General features: G+C 34.1%; 3 protein-coding genes and 1 non-coding gene across 4 annotated transcripts; 3 read left to right on the top strand and 1 right to left on the bottom strand.

The window, feature by feature from the left end:
- Positions 1 to 3,848: 3,848 nt before the first annotated feature.
- LOC132755924 (complement C1q-like protein 4) lies at positions 3,849 to 4,686 on the top strand. Its single transcript, XM_060746862.1, has 2 exons — positions 3,849 to 3,950; positions 4,180 to 4,686. Exon 2 carries the CDS (start codon positions 4,242 to 4,244, stop codon positions 4,638 to 4,640), a length of 399 nt encoding a protein of 132 aa, XP_060602845.1. The 5' UTR covers positions 3,849 to 3,950; positions 4,180 to 4,241; the 3' UTR covers positions 4,641 to 4,686.
- Positions 4,687 to 5,820: 1,134 nt separating this feature from the next.
- Positions 5,821 to 8,007, top strand: LOC132755927 (multimerin-2-like). The gene is made up of 3 exons (XM_060746865.1): positions 5,821 to 5,978; positions 6,531 to 6,794; positions 7,498 to 8,007. The coding sequence occupies exons 1-3, from the start codon at positions 5,882 to 5,884 to the stop codon at positions 7,956 to 7,958; spliced, it is 822 nt and encodes a 273-aa protein (XP_060602848.1). The 5' UTR covers positions 5,821 to 5,881; the 3' UTR covers positions 7,959 to 8,007.
- Positions 8,008 to 11,375: 3,368 nt separating this feature from the next.
- Trnah-gug (transfer RNA histidin (anticodon GUG)) lies at positions 11,376 to 11,449 on the bottom strand. The gene has a single exon. It is a non-coding gene; the product is annotated as a tRNA-His (tRNA).
- A 2,376-nt stretch (positions 11,450 to 13,825) lies between these two features.
- On the top strand, positions 13,826 to 22,393 carry LOC132755926 (L-methionine gamma-lyase-like). Its single transcript, XM_060746864.1, has 4 exons — positions 13,826 to 13,903; positions 14,324 to 15,344; positions 20,938 to 21,083; positions 21,955 to 22,393. Exons 1-4 carry the CDS (start codon positions 13,899 to 13,901, stop codon positions 22,022 to 22,024), a joined length of 1,242 nt encoding a protein of 413 aa, XP_060602847.1. The 5' UTR covers positions 13,826 to 13,898; the 3' UTR covers positions 22,025 to 22,393.
- The last annotated feature ends 1,276 nt before the right edge of the window (positions 22,394 to 23,669 follow it).

The raw sequence follows: 23,669 nt of genomic DNA, 5'->3' as shown, positions 1-23,669 counted from the left end.
GTTGACCTTTCATTTAACTAAATGAACGCCGGTACATCATTGTTGCAATTTGCTTTCTGTACTCTCATTTATTTCATACATTCACAATGTATGTCTCACGTTCTGGCACTTTATTAAATCCATATATATTTGATTCGTAAGATATATTGTGATTATTTATAAATATTTCTGTACTATCAGTATGAATTGAGCTTTATAAATACAAGCTATATAGATACAAATGTTTGTCTGGGTATAAATTAAGATATTTGTTTCTAATCGGTTAAGGCAAAAATCAATATGCGCTGTAAATTTATTATTAAAATCTGGAAACAAAGTGATCCCTCGGAAGCATTATCACAACAAAATTACATAAGAATTGCAGACTCGGTTTGATTGAGTCTGTACATGAGGGATTATGAATAAGTGCAACATCCCTCACGCCCCCTAGCACCGGCTTGAGCGGTACTCAATTCTCAACACTTAATAGTGCTGGCATCAATGATCCCGAAGGACCAGAAAAATATAACAACACTGAAGTGAAGTACGGGGCAACTTTTTACAGCTGCCACAGAGCACTTGACACCTGCTGTTGTGAAGTATAAAAATCTGGAAACAAAGTGATCCCTCGGAAGCATTATCACAACAAAATTACATAAGAATTGCAGACTCGGTTTGATTGAGTCTGTACATGAGGGATTATGAATAAGTGCAACATCCCTCAAAGTCGCATTTCACAGTTAATCAATGTATGCGCTTAAATTATTATCAAAGAATCAAGAAATTAACGAATAACATATACATTAGAAGTATTCAAGTACTTAGAAACTATTTTTGTCCGTTTTAGAGACAAAGATTCTAATAAAGGGAAACATTGTTATCATTAAAACATAAAACCTGACCAGGATAAGAATTTTCCTGATTTGAAATATAAACAACAAATTGGTGGATCTCAATGAACTAAATAAAGAAAGGAAAAAACAAATTGTCCAGCAATGCTTCACTCTCTTTAACCTTAATTAGTTCCTACATTCATGACAAGAATCTCCAATCTTATTATTTTTGTCATCGCATTTGGTATTTTCAGGATACTACGATGCGACTATAATTATCTTCAAAATTAAGCTTAGAGTCATTTAATTAATTAGGATAAATTTGAACGCCACACTGCTTAACTTATAACAATATGCATGTATATTCATAAGTCGAAGACCCGATGTGTCGAAGTTTCTACGCAAGTATCTAACTTCGACATAATGAAGTTTTCCTTTCTATAAGACAATAGAGGGAATATCGCTAAAATCGCCGATCCTCCAAGCATGTAACTAATTTCTAATTGAGTCGGATTCATATTTGTAATAGTTTATTGACAAATACATATTCATATCAATGTCAGATGCAAACTGCACATAAGATAAAACTGAAATTTTATATATTAATATGTAGCTTATCATTATTGCTGTTATATTCCAAATAAATAAGTCAAAGAATGATTGATTATATTGAGGATTGGCAGAAAAAATGAATTTATTAAAATATAATCATCATTTTATTTGTGTTTATTTTTCTTTCTACAAATCTGCAAATTTAGATTTGATTATACAGTATTTAATAATTTATTTTATACATTTATCACTCTGAAAATTTTATAGATGGACGCTAAATCAAAGTGGTTTAATTTTAATAAAGACACCTGATCTGGAACTAAATATTATTTAATTATCTCTTGAGATATAGCTACAGTTAAGTATTCATATGATATTGGTTCAAACTTTTTTAATAACAGTGCGATTTAGATAATGGAGGTGCATTAAAATTGTTTAAAACCATTTGATCTCAAGTCCAGTATACCGAAAAGTATTCCACCGATACACTCAATGGAAGTGAACATAGAATACATGGAATATTCAAAAATGCCTTGTCTAAAATGTGTTTTGTATCATGCCAGATTGAAGAACCTGTTTCATGTAAATGACACATTCACAATTTTTTTTATATAAAACATTCTATCATTATAAATATGTCATCATTTTTCTGCAATGTTTATGTTTATAGTATATAATCCAAATTTAAACAACATAAGTTTGTATAGTATAAATATTATGTATAATTCTTACTGCTTAAGTGTTGTAAACATATGACAGGTGTAGCTTTGAAAGATTTGACATGGTCTATTAACCTCGTTGAATACTCATGATGATGTATTTGATGCACGGACTGCATTCTTCTACCAACGAAAGAAGCACACACAAAAGTAAATACTAGTCAGTAAAATATATTTTATCATACCAGAATTTAAGTTTTACTATTATCATTATTATCATTATTATTATTATTATTATTATTATTATTATTATCATTATTATTATTATTACTATCATCATTATTATTATTATTATTATTATTATTATTATTATTGTGTTTAAATCAGAATCCATAAAGGAACCCCTTAAAAGCAAAATTGATAATGTTGCAGGCTCGGTTTGATTGAGCCTGTTCATCGACGGAACTGGAAAGTGCAAGTTACCGTCACCGCCCGCTAGCACCGGTTTAAACAGAATTCAACATTTAAACACGAAAATTGTGACTAAACATTTATAAAGATGTCTATTGGTTATCAATTAAGAGTCTCAATGCCACGCGGGGTTAAGTTTACTATGAGTACTGATTCACTAAGTATAGTATGTAATTAAATACTATAGTAAATTGCAACAACAAAACAGCGTACATTTAAAGGTACTTAACAGTATTTGTCATCTATATATAATTTACGTTTTTGTCATTCTTTGATTTCTTTGGTAACCTTTTGAAGAAAATGATTGTGAAATTGAAGATTTTTAAATCATAGTTTGCAAAACGTTATTACAAATGAAAAATCTTTCTTTGATCTAACGAGTGAATAATCATATGTTTTGAAAAAAAATTATCACCTTAATCCGGTATTTCATCAAGTATTACTTCTCAGAGATGTTTTTGTGACGAAACGACTCAGGACGAATTAGCCGAGGACACATGGTGCCTACAAGTACATTTTCCAACGTGTCAATCTTCAAAATAAGTCCTGTGTCCAATATAGGTCATAAATAGCGTAAATTATGATGATAACATCTATGGTCGTATTTAGAAAACAAATGAGTCCTTGTCATATTCAAATTTGATTTTAAACAAAGAGTTTGGTTTAAAGAATCAATGATGCATCAAGTTTTAATTCTAATATGTTTAACTGTGTCTGGAATGGCAACAGCTGAGTCTGGTAAGTCATTTGTGAAGACATGATTTTGAATTTATCAAATATATAATTTGTTTTAGAAAAAGCATTATTTCGTGTTTCCTTTTACTTGTGCTTGTTACCATATGCTAAAGTCGGTTATATTATTTTTGTTGACCAACATTCTTCCTTAAACAATTTAATAAGACCTTTTTATTACGTTTGTTATTCAATTGACAAATTTATATTAGTAAAATAACTATCGAATCATACCCAGGCCGGTTGAACACCGATTGAATCTTTGGGGACTTTACAAACTTGAGCGAGTTCACAGCTGTTTTGCCTATATTTGTCAATGAAACCCTTCACATATACACATATACATATCCATTGCTTTATATGTTATATTTGACATAACTCATACAAGCTTAAGGGATTGTATAATGCAAGCAGGTTTCGAAATAATTAATCAAGAAGTTCAAATGTGTCTTCACTATCTCTTATTAGAAACAGAGTCCGCTATTCTAAAAAGGCTGGAAGCAACAGAAAGGCTCGTTCAAAATCTCTTTGATGAAGTGGCAAGCTTGAAAGTGCAGGACCAAATCCATAAAGAGCAAATTGTCGGCTTGAAGAAACAGTTACACTGGCAGGGACAACGTTGGAAAACTTAACAGGCTAAGTACCAGTAAACTAAAGACGGGTCCCGTGGAAGACAGTCTATCAGTCAGCAATAGAAATCCGGATCATGTTGAAACCAAACATGGTAACAGCATTTCTTGTTTTATCCATGACATAATAGGATTCCTTTGATTTTGAAATGAACTTTCTTTATGCAATATATAATTATTCTATTACATGAAATTTTGAATTGTTGCTAGCATTTATAATATCCCTGATAACATAAGTTTTTCAACTTAGATTTTAGGAATATTGTATACATTTCTGAACAATCGTTGAAGTTTAAAGAAAAAATGAATTGATGTAATTTATAGATGCACATGTAAACAGAATACGAAGAGCCGAAAATGAAACTCCCGTGGCTTTTTTCGCAAAAATGGACAAACATCTGGAACATGCTGGTATCCATCAGAATTTCATCTTTGAAACGGTTGTCACTTATGTAGGAAATGGTTACCACAGTCATGTAGGGACATTCATAGCTCCGATGTCAGGAACATACGTATTCTCCGCAACCCTTGTTTCATTCTATCATGTAAGTGCACATGCACAATTTGTAAAGAACGGCCAAGCTGTCACAACAATGTATGTTAGCGGTGCTGAAGCCGGTTATGATACAACAAGCCAAACAATAGTTCTTCAGCTGCAAAAGGGGGATGACGTGACGGTCCAAAATTCAGACACCGACAAGTCTTTCTATGGCGGGAGCCATAGTACCTTCTCTGGGTTTCTTCTGTTTGAGGATTTCTCAAGTCCAAGTGTCGTTGGAAAATGAAATGAAATGTAAAGATACAAGAAAGAATAAATAATTCTGAGATCAGTTTTATCATTTGTTTTCTTTAAGTTTTTCATGCAATATTATTACAAAATTATAATAATATCGCATTGATGTTGTTATAGACATAGTTGATAGCTGTTAAAAGTGATTTCCTCGAAAACAGAAGTTATTTTAAAGTAAAAGTGTTTTGAGTTGAGCAAAAAGATTTGATTAAACTTTAAGGCTCATAAAGCCTTAGAAATACTATCATTTATCATTTTTTCTTTTTTTTTCTGCAACCTTTACGGCACATAACTAAATGTTCAGTGCTACTCTCTTCAGTTGTTCAACCTCAAAAATGCTCTAAATCCATTATTATTAAGACATTATTGAACAAATTTAACATCTAAAGAATTAAAAAATATTGTTTTCTGAGGCATAATCAGTCTTTTAACATACCAATAGTGCTTGATATATATGGTAACAGTATGTAAAAGAATAATATATCAAAATATATGCGTATCATACCTTTTGAAATAAAAAATGAAAATGCATTTTAACCGTTGTCTACAGTTTACAAGTAATTATTGCTTAATCGGCAGTTTTAGGGATAAAAGTCTACCGCAGAAAAACCATCGTTACAGCTGAAATAATAAATAATCGACAAACTCAAACATGTGATGTTAAAAAGTAATTGGCCAGTAAACAACTATGATACGGTTTACAATAAAAACTACAGCGACCTTTTAAAGTGAAACTTCATACTTTTACTTGTAAAAGATGAATAATTTTATACCAGATTATTTTCTTAAAGTATTTCGAATTTTGGTTAAAAAAATAGAAATGTATCATTTGAATATAATTATACAATTTTTTTAAATAAAAAAATGATAATGTTTTAAGTGATTTAACATTGGTATGTCGGTATATAACACATATGTTATGGAGTAAAACATATAGGTACATTAGATGGGCAATGAAGACAATTTCAGTGTCAACAATATGTTCAAAATCATTTGATCTCAATTGACTTCCAGTCTTATCTATACATTTAATATACTTATGAAAATATATAGGTATGAGGAATAAAGTCGACATTATCAAAATTTGTTTAGCATCAATTAAATAAACTCTTGTATGTGCTAATCTTTGTCAAAAATATAGGTCATTAACTCCGTAAAAGAATTATGACGTATTCGTTATCGTGCCTACAAAATCGTATACAAAAAGAACCTCGTTCCGTATCACTTTTAACCCTGATGTTAAAAGTAGGTGTTTGGTCCAGAGTTTCAATGATGTATCAAGTTCTAATTTTGATTTGTGCGACTATGTCTGGAATGGCATTAGCTGATTCTGGTAAGTAATGTTTGAGGAAATTATTTCTTGATCTTAGATACAAACTAAACTGATCTTTTTGCAGAAATAGTTATATTATAAGTTGTAATTTTTACTTAAGCGTTGATTATGTTTCTTGTGATTTTTCTGGCGTTACCTGTGCCATAAATGTTTCAAAGCTGGATAATGCCTAGATACATTTCATATAAGTCTGTCATGTTAACTCATTTAAATTAAAGTATTATGTGACGTCAGAGGGTATCATTTCTTAATGTAAAATGGTAACATCGTATTTTGGTCCGCTGAAAGTCCAAAACGTTACACACGCATTAGCCTGAGTTCAGGTGTGTCAATTTTTTTATGTTCGGCAAATCGACACTATCAAAAACACGAACGAACACGAAATAACGCACATATGAATACGGAAAAACAATCAACGCCTGAATCCCGGGCTACTCACGCATATACCTATTTATCCTATTCATATCGGTTATCTTCCTTGCTTAGATGTTTTAACATTTCCAAAACTTTCATCAAAACATAACAACATCGAAACATTGTTTCCTTTTTTAGAAGCAGAGTCCGCCATTCTGAAAAGACTGGAAGCAACTGAAAAGCTCGTTCATGATCTTTTCGATGAAGTTGCAAGCCTTAAAGCTCAGGACCTAATCCATAGGGAGCAGATTGTCGAGTTAAAGAAACAGTTACACTCGCAGCGACAACATAACAACTTTGGAAAACATAACAGCTTAACAACCAGTAAACTAGAGACGGGGTCTTTGGAAGATGTAAATTCAGTAATCAAGAGACAGCCGAGTGACGTGAACATCAAGCAAGGTCATACATCAATGAAATAATTTTATACATTTTTAACGAAATTTTGCCTCATAAGTATATTAAAGTAGCTCCAATAAGGTTGACAACAATTTAAATGTCTAACATTGATCAAATATGACACTTAAAACGTAATATTTTACAAAAAGATAAGAAAAATGATATAACCAGAATCAAATTCAAAATAGATTTTTTGTATGATTCTTAGCCCGATTATATCATATTAAAAAGGTTCATTTTGCCGTCATTTTGAGCAATAATATGATATTTCTGGAAGAAATGAAGTGAGCAAGTAAGCATAAATTTTGTGCACACAATTTATTGTTCAAGATAATGAAAAAATGAAAAATATGAAAAAGAAATCTCGAACAAAAATATCATGTCACGTCATGTCCGAATTTTCGAATAATGTATTTATCAAACAGCATATGGTTTCTTCGGTGTTCATTAACCATATGCTGTAAAATGGTGTTTTGTTTTTGTGTTTTGTTGGGGTTTTTTTTGTTCTTGTGGTTGGTGATTTTCTTTTGCTGTTGGTTTTTTTATCTATTTTTTAATTGTTATCTTTTTCTTCTTTGGGGATGTTTTTGTTGTTTGTTATTTGTGTATTTTCGTCTGTTTTGCTTTTTACTTGTTGTTGTTGCTGTTGTTGTAGCTGTTGGTTTTGTTTTGTGTATAAAAATATCTTTGTTGATTTTATTTTAAGATGCAAACAAAATCAGAATAAGGAGATTTGGAAATGGAACTCCCGTGGCCTTTTTCGCGAAAATGGACGAAAACCTAGAACATGCTGGGGTCCACCAGAATTTCATCTTCGAAGTTGTAGCCATCAATATAGGAAATGGCTACAACAATAAATCAGGAGCATTTGTTGCCCCGGTTTCAGGAATATACGTGTTTTCTGCAACCCTTGTATCATTCTCTAATGTTAACGCACAGGTGCGTTTTATGTGGAATGGTCAGCCCATGACGGTGATGATTGTCAGCGGCGCAGGATCGGGTCAGGATACGATTAGCCAAACCATTGTTCTTCCCGTGCGGAAAGGGGATGTCTTCACAATCCAAAATATTGATTCAGATAAATCCTTCATCGGTGGAGCTCGGAGTATGTTCTCTGGATTTCTTCTGTTCGAAGATTCTTCAAGTCCTAGTGTTGTTGGAAAATAAAATGTAAATTGAAAAGATAAATGAAAACAAAATGATAGATCAGTTAGAAGTTGTGTTATTGTTTGTTTCTGAAAACAAAACGTGCCTTTTCTGATACTGTGTTGGTGTGACGTAAAACCCAACTTAGAAAAGCACTAAGAAAATAAGGAATAAGATTTGAAATAAAATGAAATTGAAATTCACGGCTATACTGTAATCTTAACAAAATCAATTTCTTCTGAAAGATTTGCCTGGCGCACTGTCAAATGACCAACTGAACGGATAAGTGAGTGAGTGAGTGAGTGATTGAGTGATTGAGTGAGTTGGTGAGTGAGTGAGTGAGTGAGTGAGTGAGTGAGTGAGTGAGTGAGTGAGTGAGCGAGCGAGCGAGCGAGCGAGCGAGCGAGCGAGCGAGCGAATTTCTTATAATACAATTCTATACGTGATATATGATATATAATAAGTCCACCATCATCAAGAGTATTTGCATTTTCAATAATAATTGAGGCGTTTTTTATTCACAGTAACAGCTGTTAAAATTTATATTTCAATAACTGGTTTCATTTGACAAGTTATTATATGTGGGTTGTTTATATAAATATCTGAAAACAGCCTCTACAATACTAAGTAACAATACATGTATTTGTAAAATTATATCTTGACGTTTAGCGCAACCTCTCAATATAATTGTCGTCAGCTGAATGAATTTCAGGACTGCCTGGCAACGGATCAGCATTATGATTGGGCGATGTCTAACACGCTGGTCTAAATTATCCCAAAATGTGTTCAATTGGTTTTTAGATCAGGGCTTTTGGCAGGCCAGTCTTTGATAAATTTAATGTTATTCGACCTGAGGAAACTCGCAGTGTCCCTAACCGTATGGCTTGTGGCATTATCATGATGTTGGCCTATTTTGAAACAGTGTGATAACATGCCTCGCGAGAATTTCATCTCGGTAGCGTTGGGCATTCAAATTCACTTCGATAACGACAAGATTAGTGCGAAAGCTACGTGCAATGCCTGCCCAGACCAAAACAAAACCCCCACACCAAAACGATCTCGTTCATGTACGCAGCAGTAAGCAAAACATTCATTTCTCCTACGGTATACCCGAACCCTGTCATCAGCTCGATGAATGGAAAACCTCGACTTGTCTGAGTTAAGAACGCTATTCAATTGTTGTCTAAGCCAGTGTTGGTTTGTACGTGCCAAATTAACACGGTTTACACGGTGATGTCGCCTCAAAACACAACAAACGTATGGTTCGCGTCCACGTTACCCGTCCTCGCGCTATGGATTGCGCGCACTTTGTGCAGATATACGATTATTGTGGGTACCAGGGATGTAAGCAGCAGAAGCTGTGGCAGTTTGGAAGCGATTGCACAGGTGGGTGTTCCGAATATAGCGGCCTTGGCGTCTAGTACACGGTCGATCTTCTGTAAGCCCTAATGCTTGAAAACGTTGCCTAAGGTGTCGTTTAGCAGGTGTAATAATATTTGTCATATGTTGCAGTTCAGATCGGAATATCCCTCCCGAGGGACCCCCCCTCCCCCCTCCATTTGGCTGTAACGAGGCTTGCCGAGTTACCGCCCATTGGCGCGTTCCCGAGGGACGGACATTCCAAACCAAACCGCAAGCATATGTCAGATATTTTTTCTTGCATATTCTGCCATACTATTTCATATTTAAAATCGTTTACCCCACTTGGAAATTAAACACAATAATAAAATACAATAGCGTATGAATTTACAACTTTAATAACAACGGCGAAATGACGTCATCCTAAGAACATAGTTCCCTTCTAAAATAACGTCATGTTAACGCGGTTCATTCATAAAATGACGTTGTTGTATGACACGCGACTCATCTGACACCCCCATGCCAGATGAGATTTTCTGCATGGGTAAAACTCACGGAAATACCAGTCTGCTATGCAAGAATCTACTGGTACGTGCATACACGTGAAAATTGTGTTCAGCGAGTTTTTCCACTTGTTTTGTCGGAGACATAATCGTTCGCCCGAATATATGTAGCCCATTTGACATTCTGATTGTTTTCAAATAGTACTATATCTCCGCTTAAACACGTTTTTTGTTCAGTTCAGTTTATATTTGACAACAGAATTGAGAAAGATACATTTTTTCAGTAATAACTCATTCACATATGCATCTGGAAATAAGTTGAATTTTAATTCAATAAAAAAAGAAATAAAAAAATATAAGATGAATTATTTTCACTCACGCGTTTTCATTGATTTTTCTTGTCTTAATTATAATCATCTAATTTATATATTCAGGAGCAGAAGATTCGTGACTGTGAAAAATTCAATTATACATTAAATTTAATTTATAATTATTATTTTTAGATTTCATTGTCAAATAAAGTTCATTTAAAATGCTCGATTTTTATTTTATGTTTTTTTTTTTGTTTGTTTCTCACATTGCACACACTAACAAATACCTCGATACTAATAGAATGCTCTTATTGATACATACATTTTTTATTTCAGCAACTTTGGAAAACAAATCAAGTTTTTAATCTAAGTTCATTTTTTATTGATTTTTTTTTTTTTTTTTTTTTTTTTTAGTTAACGAACGTGAAAGTAGCTTTTCATTCATGGCAATACATCGTAAAATATTGACACCGTCTAATTTAGTTCTTTTACTCTAGAATTAGAATTATAAATGCACCAAGACCGACAGTACGCTACAAGCAATGGCGTCTGATAATTATCAACACCATATTGATATAGAATGAGATGTCAAAGATTCCTTGACACCAGAAGAGGCTATACTGTATAGTGTCAACTGATATCAACTTAACATTCAACACTACATGTCACCTTCTTTCATTAAAATGAAAACAAATATCTGTTCATGAATTATTTTCTTTGGATATGTGAGAATTGATTTTCTTATGTCCGTCCGTCCATTCGAGCTATCATCTGGATACTTTTAAATGTGGCTTTAGGAACAATAGGTAACTGTACTTTCTCTTTGATGTCATTCATTATGTAAGGCTTTTATGTGGCTATTTTCCTTTATGTGATTAAAATGAACAAACGAGAGAACAAAGGAAAAGCAACAAAAGTATCGTCCCGTTAGAAATTCCATTCATACATCCTCACATCGTACAATCAAATGGGAAGCAACTGTTCAACGAGACAGCCGTACTAGTATATACTCGTACATGTCAGTATAAAACAATAATGGTGGTGGTGGTGATAGTTTTCACTCCAGATCACGGCAGTAAGCCACATTGAATTCACCAGAGCACAGTTCAGCCCACGCATCGTTCCTGGACAGGCTGTCAAGCAGTTTACTAGTACTAGTTGCCTTCACCTTCGCAAGGAACTGAAACTTCTGTTCATATCAGAGCAGAGGTACAGTGCGAATGACCGTAGAAAAGATTTCATGATCAATCGCAATGAATGTCACCTGCGTCGTCCGGGAATCGAACCCGGGTCGCTCGATTCACAGTCCAACGCTCTACCTATTGAGCTAACCGGACGGTTACATCTCTGGCCCTGTGCAAACATTACACTTTACGTGAATTTTTATTGAAAATTAGCACACTTTATACGACATGTAGCTTTTTTAGAAGTCACACAAACTTATATTTTCTCATGATAATAAATCATTCGTAAACGTCAACATTTTGTCATAAAATATTCCAAACCTTCCCTCAAATATGTTTTTTTAAAGATATAGGGTACTTAAGTTTGAATGTCTTCAAAATGTGAGTAACGTCATCAACCGTTTGCCTTTATTTAATGATAACATCGACATCTACTCATCAGCTAGAATGAATAAGGCTGAAAACCGTTAAACGAAAAAAATACGGCTTTTGTGCTAAAGTAACTAGGAAAGAGTAGAACTTTTTTTGCACAGTTGGTTATGTTAAAAATAGATTAATTCTTACCGTCCGTCAATTATTTCGTTATACCGAAAACTGAATACGGCTGTCATCGCGTTGAACGATTGTCTTCGAATTTAATTGTACGGTGTGGTCCTGCCATCCAGTCATCAATACATCACTCTTCGGGCATTATCTGTCTTTTTACAATTTAGAATAAATGCTGTTCACCTTTTAGAGATTATCAACCTTATAACTCTCCGTTTCAGTAATCAGTTACTGAGCTAATTAAATATACAGACGCATGCTTATTAATTTACTATGATGAATAATAATATGCAAAATTACATTTTAATTATAGTTGCTCTGTCATATGAATATAATGGAAACAACTATGATTCAATTCAATCTTCAAACTAAAAGTGACTCCACTGCGGTTTATTATTACTTTTTTTTTGTATGTGCAAATTTTCAGATCATTTTCTCATTTGGTTTTTCCATAATAAGTAGTCTTATTGTGAAAAATGACCAAAATTGAAAAGAGTTGCAACGCTTTTCACTCAAATAAAGTTAGAGATAGGACTCAAATACTGTTTTTACTTATTTTAAGCATATTTTGCAATTATCTTTTGCATATCTTTTTGATTTAAGGTGCCCCAGGTCATCTTTATAAGAAAATCAAACTTTATATTTTCAGACTTTCGTACCATTAGTGGAGTTCTTTTTTATATAGTTGCAACATTCTTTTTACTTTTTTCAATTAATGGGTAATTATGAAGGATAAGTTTCCGCCACCAAAATGGTTCTCAGCTGAAATGAACCTATATCAATTAACCTGAATATCACAAGGATAATAAAAAGTACATTTAAAAAAGCATAACACCCCAATCTATACAAATAAAATCGTTTCTAAAAGCATGTGTCTGCAGCTGGTATAATAATTATCAAATCGGTACAATTATTGAATGTGGTATTTAGTACATGTTGAAATTTTTATTCTATAAAAGAATATTAAATCTTGTGCATTTCGGAAACGCGTTAAACTAACTCATTTTTATACATGTATATTCAAATGTTAGTATTAGTTAAAACTATTTGAATGTTGTTCTATTCTTCTTATAATAAGGAGTATTCGATCTATTCTATCGCCAAAATGCACAAAAATTCATTCTTATCATGAATTCAAAATATCTAAACGCTTTCACAAAAACATATGATAACATTATCTTAACTTAACCACAGCGCACGATGTCAAAAATAGGCGAGGACACAGATATTTTTCTGTAAAATTATCGTGTCGGCGGGTAGAAATCTTCGTATCGCCGCCTTATATTCGGTGTTAAGGTTATGACTAGAATACCAGAATGCCTGGATAAGTTTAATTCGTAAAATGACAAGGATGGTTGCTAAATACATTGATGAGTAACGTACGTTGGTCTCCCTCCTATACAATTTAGCTGCTCAGTTGATATAATAATGACCCTAACTGTGTCAGTGTAACCAAACTAAATAAAGTTATTCGTCTTGTAGCGAATTTCAATTTTTTCATAATAGTATGTGTATGCATTTTATCAATACACATTAGTTTTCAAAGAAAACAAGATAAGTATAAAAACACAAAGAAAAATGAGAACACTGTAAATGACGATTAAATGTCATCAAAATTAGCATGTTGATATTTCATATGATAACCGATTTTATCTAACAATTAGAGTGCATCTGAACTATTTTATATCATAATTTGGAGACTTTTCTATTGCAAATGTGTCATAGTTAAATCGTATACCAATGCATGCACAGCGCATTTGACAGTGAACTAATAACATTACATGTTAATATATACATTAGAATTAAATAACTTTGACTTGTAAATATCTGTAGTTTATGTCACTTAATATATAACCGAAGTTTGACGGAAATGACCGAAAAGTTGCGATTGTGTCAGTGAAATTTAAGATTTAGTATCACGTGTTAGATTTATACTTATACCCCTAATGTCATCACAAGATAAAATTCGGAACAGACTTGAATTCACATTGTGTATTTACATACATGAGTCGGTAGTAAGATAAAATATTCGTGTATTGACCGGACAATTTATACAAAATGAGGTACTTAAAATTATGTTAAGTTGACGTTCTTTCATTTTTTCTCTATCTTAAAACATTTCATTCGCTCTGCATAATTTGCGTTAGGAAGATTTCTTGAGATTATTCAATTTTATGTCCGTCATTTCAGCAATTTCGTTTCAGGATATTGAATTGTAGCTGGTCTTTGTCAAATGTTGAAACCTACAGATTGAAAATGAGTTTTTCATCCCTTAAATCTCATAGTGACATCGTCGAAATTTTCAAAAACTTATTTCAATATTGGTTATTTTATCTGATACTAATAAGATGTTTAGTTTAACACAACTATGTACATTTTTATACAGTTTGGAGAATTTAATTCTGAAATATTTTACTTGTAAATATTTTTGTATATTGATATCGTAATAAGCCTTCAAGTAATTAAGCATGTACTAATTTCAGTCAATTGTGGAACCCAGCAAAATCTCAACTTGATGGCCTTCCTGAAGATATGGCCTCAAAACTTTCTATGGACACCAAGGCGACATCGACACGATTCGTACACCCTGGCACCGAGCCGCTTGTCCCGCCAATCACACATTCGAGCACCTACCTCATGAGTAGCGTAGACGACTACCTCAGAATTTTGAAAGAGTCTGGCTATATCTATGGTCGTCTTGGTAACCCGAATTCAGACGCCGCCGAGTGCGCGATCAATGCGCTTGAGGAAGGGGCCGGTACTTTGGTTTTTGGTTCCGGCATGGCTGCCATAAGCGCGGCTCTCATCTGCTTCTTAAAGGCTGGAGATCACGTGGTTTGTCAAAATCCTTGTTATAGTGCGACCTTTGATATGTTGGATAAAATCTTAGCCAAATATGGTGTAGAAACGTCTTGGGTGCCAGCCGGCTGTAACGTGGACGAATACAAGAACAAGATCAAACCGAACACAAAATTACTTTACGGAGAAACTCCATGCAATCCTATGCTGGCAATTCTTGACTTGCAAAAGTTTGGAGAACTTGGAACTTCTAAAGGAATTCTTACTATCGTCGATGGAACATTTGCTAGTCTGTTTTGTCAGCAAAGCATCAAGTTTGGAATTGATATTTCGATGCACAGCTGTACAAAGTATCTTGGAGGTCATAGCGATCTTACGGCAGGCTGTCTAACGTTCAAGAAATTAGAGCACTGGAAAATGATGAAGAGATACCAGAGCACACTGGGTATGCAATTATCTCCACACGACGCCAGTTTGCTGTTACGTGGTATCAAAACCATTCATGTGCGTATGCCACGTCATTCATCTAACGCGGCAAAAGTTGCGCAGTATCTTGAAAAACATCCAAAAGTGAAAGATGTTAGATTCCCGGGTCTCGAATCACATCCTCATCACGAATTAGCCAAGAAACAAATGAAAGGCTATAGCGGCATGATAGCTGTGGAAATAAAGGGCGGGATCGACGGTGGGAAGGCGTTTGTAGAGGTAATGCTAATATGCATATTTATTTGATACGTCATAAAATGTCATCAATGAGCACTTCCACCACGAGATATGTCGATATAAATCATTATTTGCCCCAGTCTAATATTATTAAGGTTCGTTTTCATTTATCGAGTCCAATATTACTATCAATTACATATTCTTTCCCATCTAGCGTCGTTTTCATTTTCCGAGTCCACAAAATCAATATCAAATCCTAGTGGAAAGTGCGTTTGTTTCTTTGCATGAGTGTTTAAGGTTGCTGACCTTGAGATGTTATGAAACTATTGTTTGATGTTGAAGTTACTTAACTAAGAATCAGGTATTATTTCAACAACTAGTTTAAATCTTAGTATGTTTACTATGTGAAGATTGTGTTGATATATATCTTTATACATTATATTGCTGTAATATGTTGCATCGCCCGCCGCTAATTGCATTGCACTATTACCGCTAAATGTCGCAACTACCGCGAAATGTCCTAACTACCGCCAAATGTCGCAAAATATTATGTCGTTAAATGTCGCAATGACAACGTTAAATGTCGCTAAATTTTCTCGTGCCGATTAATGTCCAAACAATACCGTTTAATGTCGCAAGATGTATATTCATGATACAATAAACATTGAGTAAATGTTTGTATATATTTAGTAACCTTGGGACATAAAGGAATGTCCCGGTCTATCTGCCAACTCTAGGTAAAAATGCTTTTTACAGAGGATTGTTATTCAAGAAATATTAGAACAATAGAAACTTATCATTCGGATATTCTTACAAAATATTTCTTGAACATAAGCTCTACATGATTTAATTAATATGACATTCATATCATGAATAACTGATATTTTGTTCTATCAACATCCACATATAATTGTTGCATGGTTACTTTGCATCAAATACCAATTCACTTGTATTGTCCTTTTTGTTTGCAAACCATTGATTAAAGTAGAGTCTGCAACTACGATACATGTTAGGTACATATGATTCCCATCTGTTGTTTATTGCTTAGCCTACTTTTGCAAATATATACACTAGACTAGTGTCCTGTATTTGTCCCTACCGCTGTGGGTTCGAATCCTGCCAGGGAATTAGGCTTCCAACTACCTTACGGAACGTCGGTGGTTCTACTCGGATTCCCTTCCGTGCACGGAGGGTTACATGAGGTCTTCCTCCACCAGTAAAGCTGGAAAGGTGCTATGTGACTTTACTGTGTTGTATGTCCTAATTAGAAGTTTGTAAAGCTAATTAGGAGGTATAAAATTATTGCTTGTCCTTTTTATAACAAACTTAATCAGAAGTTTCATAATTCAAATCAAGTATTTTATTATTTTGGCCTTTAAAGCTCCTCATTACTAAGAAAGTCCTAACCAAGACTTAGTTTCTTAACTCCTAATAATTTTCCATCTAATTAGGCTTTAGAACTCCTTATTTAGAGTTACAAAGTGACTATTACTAATTATGATTAAGCATTCCTAATTAGTTTGTAACAAGTTGTTATTAGGTGTTTTATCTCTCCTATACTTCTTATTCTAAGTGAAGAAGTCCTTATTAGGCTTTTTAAACTCCTAACCAGAAGTAATGAACTTGATGGCCTTGATTGGCTATTAATCTGGCTATTAAATCTTCTTATTAAGAGTTTGTTTTTTTTTTTTTTTGAAAGTTGCTCACCTTAATTGTTCTAAACATGTTATCATTATAATAGAGATTTTCGACCATGCGACCACATACATGCATCGAGGACATGTTAGAAGGAAAGTGACCGTGCGACCACATACACGCATCACAAGCTTCCCCTTCTCCAACGAAAAGGGGACAAAGAGTTGTCCGCCCTTTTATTAAAGGGCAGACTTTAAAAACATGCCATATCCTTATTGTTAAGGAGGCTATTTTCATAGATATGTTTTGAATGGCTTTATATACAACAATAGTAATGCAAAACAAGCGGGTATCAGTTTACATCCTTTTAAGTCCGCTTTGAAATTTTAAGAAGATAATATATAATTCCTTGGAAATTTTTGAGTTTGCAGTTAAATTTTTTTTTCGTTCAATGTATATAATTAAAAAGTTTTATTTTACAAAACATGAACGATTCAAAAACGTTTTATATGGGAGATAACTTTCGCAAACTATGTTAGCAAATGTTAACCTGGGGGGCATTTTTGCTTAAGTATGCATTTGATTTCTACATGTATATTCGACTTATCTTACTTGTCATAGAAAATAATGTGATGAGCTGTAAGAAAAAAAAGATTAAACTTGAGCAGCCGACAATTCTGACACTGGTAAAACTGCACATATTTGCAAGCCCAATCTATGAATGCTGATTTTGTAAAATGCACTTTTCTAAGGTACATTATACCTCAGAAACAAACAAGATTTTCTTCCCGTTACGATTTGTATAATGTTTAAATAATGGTTTTAGATCATGGAACATGCTAATCAACTAAAAAAAGAAGTGCTGAATATAAAAGTATCAGTCTTAAATGTGACACAATATAGACATAGAATTATTTTGTCTTCCATACAAAATACTAAATTCATATAACTGAATTAACTTTTAAAACACTAGAAGCAAAACATGGTTCCGGTAGTTGACCAACTTGTATCTTTTTGGAAACTAAAACAGGACACAACAAATTAGAAACAAAATACAATCTTTTTGACGCATAATGGGCATTTAAGCTTCCAATGTTTTAGGCTGTAAATATCAAGATAGAATTTCCAGTCAGTCAGCCATAAGTAGAAACTCTGTTCAGTCTGCAGGGATGTGCAGCCTTTCTTATACAATGTACTGGTAAATTTATTTCGGTTCATACAGTATGATGTTTGCATATCTACTAGAGATCTAAGCTCATTAAAAGTTTAAAATTTTGCTGTACAGTTTTCAGTATGCCTTTATGGCTATGTAACTTGGGCATTCATTTGCTATATTATCTCAAGATTGAAAAAAATCAAATCGAAGAAACAATTTTTAATGACACAAGGTCAAGGTTATTTGAATCAAACGTGTTCATCAATTCAATTTCATTTCACATAACATCAAACTATGAAGAATAGCCCTACACTTACTTCTAGTGACATGACTACGAAAGACAGTTGGGGACATTTGAACATCATGAATTTGACTTCATTAATTAATGTTTTGAACTTCGCGATTCATGAATAAATGAAAATGAAATTATTAATTCGTGAAGATGAAATTGTGAAGTTGAAATAGTGAAGTTCAAAACATGAGTTCATGAAGTTGAAATGGTGAATTCGGGAATTTATGAAGTTGAAATGTCTCCACCAGTCTTTCGTAAGATATGCCATTCTTACATACGTTATGAGAAAAATATTAGGAGTGAGCTTGATTTTCTGTCAGAATGTTGAGCCCCATTTACACTGTCCAGGTAATGGCCGTGGTGAGCCGGGACAAAGCGGGGGATCGCCACGGTTATATTAAAATGTTTAATACAGGCGGGGCTCACCGGCACTCGCCGGGAAGGAAGCCCAGAACAGTGTTCTTTCGGCACCGGGAATCGCCGTGGAACCACCGTATTTTTACCGCATCCATACCGTGACAAGCCGTAGTTAACCAGGATGCGTGATCAGTGTCCACACGGCTAAGGCCCGGTAAATACACGATGTCGCCACGGTAAAAACAGGCAGAGCTACAGTAGAGCCAGGGGTACATTGCGGTTATTGGCGAGAACGGTCCGGTGGACCCGGTAATGTCACGGATATTGCCAACGAGTTACGGTTATACAACGGTGATAGACGGTGGCGTAACGATTTCGTGACGATAACAGACAATTAAAGAGTTAAAGTTTATATACACTTGTACTGCTACTTTTGGTCATTTTCTTAAAGCCGTTAGATTTTAGTCAGTCAGCCATGACCTCTTCCTTCTCATCTGTGAGATGAAGAGGGGCCGTTCTCTGCTTTTTACTTCTGAGGCGAGCTTTCCTTACTGTCCGGCTGATTCGACCCTTCCCTGCTATCTAGGGGAGTTATTTCCAAAGGTACCTCAACCTCAGTAGGCGTTGTATGCACATTTTTTTTTCTAAATTTCTTCCCCTTCCTTTGGTATCTCTGCTGTTTTTACCAAATGACTGATGTCAACGTGGTCTAATAAACTTGAATTTAACAGCATCGGCGCATTACCGGCGCTGCATCGGGACAGTACCAGCATCACCCATAACCGTGTATATCCGGTGTTATATCGGGTACTGAACTGGGAAACACCTGGGCCCTGTCGGGGATGTGTAAACGCAATTTGATTTTTCAGAAAAACACCACGGAACACCCCGGTTCACCGGCACAAGACACCGTAGCGATACCATGGTCATTACCGAAACAGTGTATGGGGCTTTAAAGCAGTACGCCTCCAGATTCATGCTAATTTTCATGAAAATTTTGAAAATGTATTTGAATGGGTAATATTGTGAATTAACCAAAAAGGAAGCAATTTGAACATTATCAATGGCACTTCCAAACAACGGGAATTACCAAAAAAGGGTCATAATATGCATTAATAGTCTTTACTGCGTTAGTAAGGCAGTAGAAATATAGTTGTAAACACTGAAAAAAAAATCAGTCATTAATCGCACATAATCTGTAAAATATTTCTTGATTCTTGATTTCCTTACATCTAAGTATAATTTTTCTCTAGTTTGATTTTATTGAAATATTTTGACTAATCTTGAGGATGTAGCTTTAAGACACACAATGGGTTGATATTTTGCTTACCTTACATAAAGTGATGATTGCATCAATGACATTTGTATAAGCAAAAAATAATACATTCATGTATACTATTACCTGTAATATTGATAAAACCGCAGACAAACAAGCTTCTAGGTGAAAGGCCGACACAAAATATACACAAATATAAACAATTCTGATTAAATGAATCTTTCTAGAATGAACTTCTCTGTGTGTTAGATTTATCTCAAGCTGATGCAGATCCAATTCACGACACCTGGGTTGCTAAATGAAACATTGTACTACTATTAGATATACAAATGTTTTTTATCACCAAGTGGTTTTTTGGCATGCATTATAGTCGTCAATCTTTGATGACTTCAATTTCAACCTTTTAGTTTGTATATGACAGAAAATCCTTTCCTATTAGATTGAGATTGCTGGGCTCCATATCACTTACATAACGTTAATACTAGCTGTTTTACATAACGTTTGATGTTTTAAACTTTTAGTGTTATGACATTTTACGGTTTGTGAAAATGATGCGATATTGAACAGTTATCGTTGTGACATTTAACGGCAAAATATTTTGAGACATTTAGCGGTGGTTGCGACATTTAATGGCAACAGCGCGACATTTAGCAGCAAGTGCGACATATAACGGCGTCGCATACATGCTTTCTGTTGGTACTGGTAGACACTTTACGCTTTGAATGCTAAAATACTTCTCGTCTGTCTTAATAAGATGCCGTCTGCATATTTTTTTTCAAGTTTTTCGTCTGGTCTTGAAATCGCTTACAGCAGACTTTGTGATATTGGCTCGGTTTTTATTTATTTTTTCCCATTTTTTTAAAAATAAAGTATATGTTCTTTTCTAATTAGATAAGTTGATATATTTATTTTATTTTAGAACTTGCATTTAGCCCAACTGGCAGTTTCATTGGGCGGTGTGGAGACACTTGTCGAGCACCCAGCAACGATGACCCACGGTCCAATGATCATGTCAGACGAGGAACGTGAAGAGGCCGGGATAACGCCAGGATTTGTTAGAATCAGGTTGACCGTCTTATGTTGATAAATTTGTATTTTCTATATTAACAAACAAGTCACACAAACACAAACATTCAGTAATTATTTATTGCATATTGCAGACGTTGCGGCTAGATGCCTTCATAATAAAATCACAGAAAGCGACGTCACAACTAAATATTTCTTTTTAATATTCTCAAACGTGTTGTTATGTTTCAATAATATTTGAGATAAAAATCAAGGTTTTTATTGGATAAATTTAGACGTCACTCGTGTTAGTAAATTGAAACTGCTGGCTTAAATCTGAAACCTGGCAAACCAGCCTAAAAAACTTGGTTCAATGCCGTTAAACACTATTAATTTGCGAGGAAAATGATTTGCGAATATTATACAATTATTCCCTAGAGAGCCTTTGTATATTGTCGAATATTATCCGAAAGCGAATAAAACCAGTTCAACAGTAATAAAAAATATGATTTATTTGCATTGCAGATAGTTTCAATACTTGATATCTGTCGGCTACCTCTTGATTCAGGATGCAGAACTGCTCGGCTGCTTTCGTTACTAAAATTAACCAGCGAGCACTCATCACAAAAAAAAATGAAAATATATGAGAAACTACATCTGCCCGTATCATATTCAAGTTATACCCCTTATTTAGTACCTTTTTGAGCTCACAATGGCGTGTACACCCTACATTTGTTACTCTGCTTCCTTAGAAATATTGTTACTGTATGGGTACATACATACAGTTTTTACAGTGAAATCCTACATTAACATTTATTAAATAGAGAATTTACTAATATTTCGAATATAAACAAGCAGAAAATGCGTTGTATACGTTGTATTTTTTTAATTAAGCATAATTAACAATGACCAATTTCTTTTCAATTTTCAGTATCGGATTAGAGGACCCAGACGATTTGATAAGAGATTTTCAACAGGCCTTAGACAAAGTTCCAGCGTGATTGGCAGATCAGCATGACGTCAGTAGTCACGTGAACATGAAAAACATGTGTCGCCAACATTTTTATTTTATATACTCCAGTCCAACAAACGGCACTCGTTCTGTGACCATAATCGTATTCTTTGTGATATTATACTTAGGTACAATACTGAATTCTTTTTGACAAGTACATACTACACAGCAATATAGCTTTTGCAGCAATGTACGAGTCTATATGGAGTACAATATGCTTTCGATACGGATTTGTTGGACTCGGGAAATGATGATTTGTGCGGAAATATCACGTGATGAAATGCTGGAAGATTATTGGTTACATTTTATAAGGTGTGAAATAAATTTATATGAGCCGCGTCACGACAAAACCAACATTATGGGTTTGCGCCCAGCATTGGATCCAGACCAGCCTGCGCATCCGCGCAAGTCTGATCAGGAATCCATTGCTGTTCGCTATCAGTTTTCTTAACTTTTCATAGAGTTTGTAATCGAACAGCATGGATCCTGATCAGACTGCGCGGATGCGCAGGCTGGTCTGGATCCATGCTGGTCGCAAACCCATTATGTTGGTTTTGTCGTGACGCGGCTCATACATGTATATTGTCGTATAGGTATGTACATATATATTCACGGACGATTACTCTACACATATGAAAAAGAAATATTTCCATTGTTAAGTATGTGTTTATATATCTAATATTAATAAACAAATGTAAATATTATATATACAGAAGAATATCTAACTTAAACGAATTATTAATAAATTTTGCCACTAGCAGTAGTGTACCTATTTTCGGTCGAAGATCGTTTAAAATCAGTTCGACTTCCTGTAAAATTAACCGGGAAGAACTGAATAAAGTAGAATTTTCATTGGTCATTTCAAAGTTAAAAATTATTATCTGGGAATCTTATTGGCCATTCTAAATAGGTTTGAAAGATGTCCAAAATGCTTTACGTGTGTAATTGTTAAAAATTAATCTAAAGAGTTCTGGAAAAGAAATGGGTTCATAAGTTTGCTACATTTTTAAGTTCTTTCACTTTCTAGTTAAGCTTTTCCAGATATTCAAGTTTAAATATATCATTTCTACATGAATACAAAAATTCGAAATGATTTTAGCAAGTATAAGCAGTTTTACCTCGGCCGGGTATCTTTTTTTGTTTAAAGATACTTCTTGTTTATAATCAGACCATATGAAAATTACTAATCATCACAGTCTAGTCTGCTTTTCCAGTTTAAAGACACACGGCATTTGTTACATGTCAATTAACATGTATCATGTATGCACAGCACACATCAGGCCGGAGATGAAAAGATTTATGCGTTATTTAAACAAACATTGCCGAGATACGATGACGCGTTTATTATGATTGAGGGTTAGACTATTCTGTATTTTATCTACTATCAATATTTTATTCATTTTTTTTATTTCGCACAAGTAAAGTTGTACATGTAGAATATATAAATATTGTTTCCGACATGGAGAACAGTAGCATATGGATTAATCAAAGCGCTGAAAGCACCCGTGCTCAGTACAGTACAACCTCAGCAACGTCCTTTAAGAGACAAAGATTTTTGTTTTTGGTTGCTCCTGAGAAGTGGTGTTGCTCTAGAGAGGGTAAAATAATATACAAATCATCAGTATATAACAAAA

Source organism: Ruditapes philippinarum, unplaced genomic scaffold (genome assembly GCF_026571515.1).
Source record: "Ruditapes philippinarum isolate M1 unplaced genomic scaffold, ASM2657151v2 ctg1610_1_1_1_1, whole genome shotgun sequence".
Taxonomy (NCBI): Eukaryota; Metazoa; Mollusca; class Bivalvia; order Venerida; family Veneridae; genus Ruditapes; species Ruditapes philippinarum.
The sequence above is the reverse complement of the archived record's forward strand: the minus strand, read 5'-3'. Positions and strand labels throughout refer to the sequence as shown.

Coding starts and splice junctions, on each gene's coding strand:
- LOC132755924 (XM_060746862.1), top strand. CDS start 4,242: ATGGACAAACATCTGGAACATGCTGGTATCCATCAGAATTTCATCTTT.
- LOC132755926 (XM_060746864.1), top strand. Junction 15,345..20,937: donor GTGGGAAGGCGTTTGTAGAG/GTAATGCTAATA, acceptor ATTTTATTTTAG/AACTTGCATTTAGCCCAACT. Junction 21,084..21,954: donor CCAGGATTTGTTAGAATCAG/GTTGACCGTCTT, acceptor TTCAATTTTCAG/TATCGGATTAGAGGACCCAG.
- LOC132755927 (XM_060746865.1), top strand. CDS start 5,882: ATGTTAAAAGTAGGTGTTTGGTCCAGAGTTTCAATGATGTATCAAGTT. Junction 5,979..6,530: donor AATGGCATTAGCTGATTCTG/GTAAGTAATGTT, acceptor TTCCTTTTTTAG/AAGCAGAGTCCGCCATTCTG. Junction 6,795..7,497: donor TGACGTGAACATCAAGCAAG/GTCATACATCAA, acceptor TTTTATTTTAAG/ATGCAAACAAAATCAGAATA.